The sequence below is a fragment of the Pyxicephalus adspersus genome, chromosome 6 (assembly GCF_032062135.1).
Source record: "Pyxicephalus adspersus chromosome 6, UCB_Pads_2.0, whole genome shotgun sequence".
Taxonomy (NCBI): domain Eukaryota; kingdom Metazoa; phylum Chordata; class Amphibia; order Anura; family Pyxicephalidae; genus Pyxicephalus; species Pyxicephalus adspersus.
The window spans coordinates 84,210,079-84,217,123 of NC_092863.1; the positions used below are offsets into that span (position 1 = coordinate 84,210,079).

Genomic DNA, 7,045 nt, shown 5'->3' on the forward strand with positions numbered 1-7,045 from the left:
AGTGGTGCTAATTGAAGGTTATTTCTGCTATTATTGGCTTCTGATGGTTACTATTTATTGTCAGCTGCTTGGTGTTTATTACTGTACTGCAATGGGGACCCCATAGCGTAATGTGTGTACCAACCAATCACATTTCAGAGTACTGATAGATAGATAGATAGATAGATAGATAGATAGATAGATAGATAGAATTGCCAACATAAATACCATAGCCAGACACGTTGAATGTTGCAAGGTACGGGGAAATATGGATGTGTGCCTTGGGTGTAAGGTACAGGGGAAATATGGATGTGTGCCTTGGGTGTAAGGTACAGGGGAAATATGGATGTGTGCCTTGGGTGTAAGGTACAGGGGAAATATGGATGTGTGTCCAGGGTGTAAGGTACAGGGGAAATACCAATGTGTGTCCTGGGTGTAAGGTACAGGGGAAATACCATGTGTGCCCTGGGTGTAAGGTACAGGGGAAATACTGATGTGTGTCCTGGTTGTAAGGTACAGGGGAAATACGGATGTGTGTCCTGGGTGTAAGATACAGGGGAAAGAACAAATGTTTGTACTGCAACTAAGAAACAGAGGAAAGACCAATGTGTGTCCCAGGTATAAGTTCCAAGTTAAAAGAGCAATACCTGTCCCAGGTGAGAGTTACAAGTGAAAGACCAATGTGTGTCCTGTGTGAAGGATACAGGGGAAATACCAATGCATGTGCTGGGGGTAAAAAACTGGGGTGGCAGACTAATGTGTGTCCTGGGTGTAAAGCACAAACCAATGTGTGTCTGGGCATATGGTTCAATGTGTGTCGTGGGTGTGACATACAGGTGAAAGAGCAATGTGTATCCCAGGTGTTAAAAAACAATGTGAGTCGTGGATGAAGGATACAGGGAAAAGACCAATGCATGTTCTGGGGGTAAAAAAAAAACAGGGGAAAAACCAATTCTTGTGCTATGATAAAAAATGGGGAAAGACTAATGTGTGTACTGGGTGTAGGGTTCAGATGAAAGAGCAACGTGTGTTGCGGGTGTAAGGTACAAGAGAAATAATGATGTGTTCTAGGTGTAAGGTACAGGGGAAAACAAATTGCTGTGGGTACGTAACAGGAAAAGACCAATGTGTGTTCTGCATACGGACTGTAAATTTCTATCACTGGCAACAAACCTTTATAAATGTTTCATGTGACTGTAGAACTAATGAGATCTTTACATACAAAGCTTTTCTGATCTATAGAGGGGGGAGGAAAAACACAAGAAGGAGGCTTCCTACTGCATCCTCCTCCCCAGGAAATTACAGTGGTTTCCTATATTCAATCTTTTAATGATCTGTGGATTTCTAAATGATGTTGGGGGTACACCCTAGGCCTTTCCAAAGGTTGTAATTTGTGTCTGGTGACAATTATCCAGCATTTGTACATAGCTTAAGGTACAGGGAAAGACCAATGTGTTTACTGTGAGGAGGATATACAGAAAACATGTATGTGCTATGAGCAGGATATGGAGAAAACATCAATGTGTGTGCTGCAGGTAGGATACAGGGAAACACCAATGTGCATGCTGTGGACAAGATAATTGGAAAAACCAACAGGCCTAATTTATTAACGCTCCCCAAGAATGGAGAAGGCTATCATAGGAGAACCTGGGTGATCAAATAAAATGAAATGGATCTGGTTCAGGACTGAAAACATTTGCCAAACAATAGCAAAAGATTTGTAAGTAGACCATACAGGGTCTATTGGATCACTCTGGTTTTTCCATGATAGCCTAACAATCTTGGAGATCTTTAATAAGGTCCTATGTGTGTGCTAGAGGGGGAAACTTACTGGTAAATCACACTCTTCTCAGCCAAACTCTAGACAATATGCAGAATCTTCCACTAGTATAGTAAATTACCATCTCCATCTTCATTTCGAAAGGGTTATAGACTCCATCAGGTAGGCCACTTCATCATCCTAGGATAGTGGACCCACCAAAAAGCAATAATACAGATTTGGGGTAATAATGATAGACTGAATAGCTCCTTATAACCCCAGACCTGAGCTTTTCACACTTTCCCAAATCCATCCTGCTAGCTGGTCCATAGTTTTTGCTGCACTAGGAAAGCATACATTTGCATTCTAACAGATGGGGAATAGATCTAAGCCATCTGGAGGGGAGATCTTATCCTAAATGTCTCATAGGGTTCAATGTGGGATTTAAAATGCCATAATCAAATAAAAGCTGAAATAGAAGTTGTGGTGGATGTAATACTTAGAATGATATTCTTGCATAAGACAAGTCAAAGAGCAAAGCAAAGGGGAAAGACCAACGGGTGTTCTAGGTGTAAGATACAGGGGGAAGAGCAACATTTCCTGGGTGCAAAGAGCAATGGCACATTCACTAATCCAAAGCAACCAATCAGATTTCAGTGTGTTGAGGTCAGATGGGTGATTACTGGTGTCTAAGGCATTGGTGATGGGGACCATTGTGGAGGTGGGTCTATCTATAACAAACCACATACTATAGTATGCCTGTAAACTCAGATGATCACTATGAGTGAATTGGTTTTCCTGTACAGATTTGTATTAAACAATGAAGTCAAGGGAAGTAAAATTAAAACTGGTAAAAATAAATACAAACACACACTGACCACCTTGATGCCCACCACAGCAGAACCTGTTTCAGCATGATAAACGTAAGGTGTAAACTATAATGTGAAGGTTATATCCGAATCCATTCAAGCGTTAATATGAAATATTAAGTGAAAATCCCAGGCTGGGAGCAGAATTCTGAAATGTTCAATGTGAACCTTGGCTTCTGTATTCACCAAAAGCAGCCAGGCTGCAGAGAACGGACATCCACTTACCATTAGAGGATTGACCCTCGTGATTCTGGCTTGCAATTAAATGCAATTCAATTAAAGGGTTAATCAATACCATTAAATACATTCAAACAGTTTGCAGGGAAAGCCTTGCATCCAATGTACTATGGAAGCCCAGAAAACCGTTTGTGATTTCCTATTGCATACATTGTCTTCAAGCCAAAAGCTAGATTACAAGCTGGGCTTTCGTTAAAATTTACAGATAACAGAGATCTCTTTATTTATTATATTACATATATATAGTGTAGATATGTAGTCCTGCAATGTAAGCATATTATAAACCTTTGCGGAGATATTATAGGATCTGACATTTAGTGGACACCAGTCGTACCCTCTACAATCACAGACACTTATGGGGAAGGAAATATTAAACAATTGACCTATAATAAAAACTTGCACGATTGTGCTGCTCAATATACCTATAGTGATGATGATGGTGAAAGTGATCTCCACTGAAAAGTTAGCCGGTGAATGGGCACTCCAAGATGAGTGGTATTTCTCATGAATAGGATAAGCAGACGGTTTTAGGGGTACAAATCCTGGCATATTTTAGGGCTGGTCATATGGAATTGGGTGATCTCCAATATGTGGAATTATATGCAAGCTTTGGAGGAGCTAGGGATCGCAAGGAATATACGCTACCCCCGAACCATGGCCATTTTCAATTATCGTTTTTAGAAAATCAACGTAAAACAGCAAATTAAGCATTAAAGGCATAAGATATGCAATGCAAGATCTATGGTCTGTTGTGAGGACTCACTGCACCCCATACACACACATGGACAGGCAATGTGCATTGTGTCACTTACCTGCATGGGAGCCTCGTGTCTCATGGCTGGTGCCTTGTTCTAAGGCTGGATGACAGCTGTAGTGATGAATGTCACAGCAGCACTCTCTCTGCTTCCTGACCGGCTCTAACATCAGCACCAGAGCTGTCCACTCCTTTCATGTACAGCCTGCCTGCCGCGTCTCTTCTGGGGCTTGTAGTCCTGAAGGGCCGAGCTCTCCATACCTATAGCTATAGCATACGGCACGCGGAAACTACAACTCCCACAATGCAACAGGACGCAGCTTCCATCTGCCAGCTTTTTCTATAATAGTGCAAGCTAAAGTATAAAAGTGAGGGGATATAGAGATAGAGAAAGGCTGCAGCTGCTGCTTCTATATTTATTGTAATTTAGCCTGAATTCACAAAGCTTACTATAAGGATATAAGAGGGCTGTCATGTTGAAAATAAATCACTTAGCTTGGTGAATGGAGTCTATTGTCTGTGCAGTCCTGGTTTTCCTGCTTACCTTCCCGTATAGGTCCATGCAATGGAGTCCTGCTGAGCTGTGTGCACAGGCTGGGTGTCCTGGTGTTGTGTGGTAATGGATGGTGGTGTGTGATATCTGGAGGAGAGCAGTCTGAGCTCTGTACATCACACACCAGGGAGGACAAAGCACATCCCAGCCTCAGGAAATCTAACACACTGCTAGATCATTAGCTCCAGGCAAGGAAGCTGCAAATACTCAGTGTAGGGGAAAACAAATATCAGTCCAAAGGTTGGAGCAGCACCTGTTCCCTTCTCAGGTGATGTGCAAGCAACAAGCCACTCACCTTTACCCCAAATATATAAAGATCTGATCTGCCTGGCCACAAGTCATACACTCTAATATTTGGACTGCTTTAGCTATTGCATTCGCTGTATTATTGATTTGATAAGCTTATGAAATTAATTTCCAAAATTGGTGGAATTGTGCAGAAAAGTGGGAATTTTAACCACCTGAGCGTTACACTGAGGTCTAGATTTCTGTACCAAAAGTGATCCACTGTTTTTCATGAAATTTTTTTTTAAATTGTAGACCTGTAACTTACAGAAATATGTCCGAACAAGGGTTCTAGTAGATAATATGAATATAAAAGTATGGATGTACAAAATCTCGGGCTTAACCATCCTTGCAGTTTTTTTTTGCCCGAGCGAAGGTCGGGCTTAACTGCAAGGTGGTTAAGGCAAAATATTTTTGTTGACTCATAATATTAAAAAACAAAAATAAAATTTTGCAATTGTCTATAAACAAGGGGGAGAGCCGGACCACTGAGTAGGTTTCTCCAAGTTTTCTCCAAGATGCTCAGTGGGGTAAGGTTTGTGGTGGCCAAAGCATGTGTGAAAGTGACGTCTCATGCACCTCATTACATAGTATGTTAGGTTGAAAAAAGACATAAGTCTATCAAGTTCAACAACTTGGGAAATAAACATACATTATGCTATGAACTGCCCTTAGTTTGTATTCAATTGTCTCGAACAAAAATCCATATACAGTAACTAGTGTTTATAAACACACATTTCATTACTATTATTATTTTCATCATTATTAGTAATATATTTCTCATTTTAACTCTATCATAACCTTCATGTTCTGTTATTTGAAGTTGTTACACTACCATATATCTACCTAGAATATTGTTATTATAATTCTCTTCACAATAATTTTGATGCTCTGTTATTTAAATACTGAATCTATACATTAATCGTTCATGACACCCTGTATATCTATATGTATTTCCTTATTCAGCTTGCCAATTAATGATCTCTATACATCCCCCCAGGGAAGCCGACAAGGGTGAAGCGTGTCGGGACAAGAGATGTTAATCTTTTACTTTTGAACCCTCTATAATTAAATTCAGTCAGGGATCGCATTGTTTAGTCAATTGGTCTAATTACACCCATGACGTTAATGGGTCAAGACCTACTTTATTTTTGTATATTTTAATAATTGTTGTGTGACAAATTATTACAATAAAGGCTCACTTTGCCAAAATAAAAACAGCTTTACTCTTTTTCTTTCTTTCACATATATCTACCTTCTGGACATAGTTGGTCCAGAGGAAGGCAAAAAAAACCCTGGTACCTTTTTAACATGGGGGAGGCCTTGAAATCGTTTCCAGGTATTACGAAACCCAATGGTATAATTACTATATCCACAGCTCGCAGTATATTAGTGTGGTGGTACGTAGGAAAGCCTCTTACAGTGCTGGCCAGTGGGAAGAATGTGACCTTTACAGCTATCCAAAAAGATCAATGGTGTCAGTGGTAATTGACCCGAGAGGTTCGAATTGCTCATGGCCAAAGGAACTCCTAGCAACCTCTGGAGGAACCCTGTATGAGAAACTAAATTCTTAGAATATGCCCATACCATCAGTATCTAGTGGATCAACTGGACTTGTTCTTGTAATGTTGAAGACGTTTCACAGCACCTGTTGAGCTGTCTGTCTCCCAGCAATGTAAGAAGCATTCCCATCTCCAAAACATCTTCAACGTTAAAAAATCAAATACAGTTGATTGTGACTAATTCTAAATATACAACAATCTGAATAAATGAGACCTTCACTGACACCCATTGATGGAAAAACCTGGTCATTCAGTATATTCACATAGTCAGCTAACTTCATTTTTTGGACACATAACGTTGCTAAACCTAGACTGGGTATTAAGGCCTTAAAGTAAAGATAACAGAGAATGTTGATTTTTGCCTTCCTTTGGACCAACTATGTCCATAGGGTTTTATACCTGGGATATGTTTACTTCCCTAGCGGTTGAACATGATGGACTTATGTCTTTTTTCAACCTAACCTACTTTTTAACTATGCAGACTTAACCAACTGAAGCAACCCCAGATCATAGCCCCTACAGGCTTGGGGATTTTTTGTGTTTTAGAAGGTCCTATGCCCTTTCTAAGACAAGACACAAATGTAGTAGAAGAGCTTTAAACCAAACTAAAGACAATTTTAGACACCAAAATAATAAGTAAGCAAATTGCTATCTAGACAACAAAAGAGTTAACACAGCACAGAAATGAATTAAAACTGATGACTCCACAAGCAGTGGACCGTTCACGAGTATAACCATTTGTGTTGTTGCTTGGATACATCTAATGTAAGTGTCGTAACAAATGAAGTTGCACATACCTACATAAAAACCAAATAAGGTCAAGAAATGTATTATCGTAATTCTTGGTATGGGTCATTATATTATATCTATAGTCTAAACCTTTTCTTTAGTTTCAAATGCAGTAGGAAGGATTAGAAACTCTATCAGGTTGGTCACTGATCTCCTTGGTGGAGAGAAAACTGAACCTGAGGACCTCCAGTGCAAGAATCTTCCTGCATCTAGTGCATTTATTCTGCAAATTTGCACTTCAACTCTTCAACAGCATCA

At 39.9% G+C, this 7,045-nt stretch overlaps 1 protein-coding gene across 2 annotated transcripts in view; it reads right to left on the reverse strand.

The window, feature by feature from the left end:
- The window catches only part of RAB3C (RAB3C, member RAS oncogene family), an 86,683-nt gene extending 82,422 nt beyond the window's left edge, over positions 1-4,261 (reverse strand). Inside the window, exon 1 of one of the 2 annotated variants that reach the window (XM_072416399.1) lies at positions 4,143-4,261. In XM_072416399.1, the coding sequence (XP_072272500.1) occupies positions 4,143-4,160 (18 nt within the window). In that variant the 5' untranslated portion in view covers positions 4,161-4,261. Of the gene's footprint in view, positions 1-3,656; positions 3,791-4,142 lie in introns of those variants that run through there. The other variant, XM_072416398.1, reaches the window with a different exon arrangement.
- Positions 4,262-7,045: the final 2,784 nt, after the last annotated feature.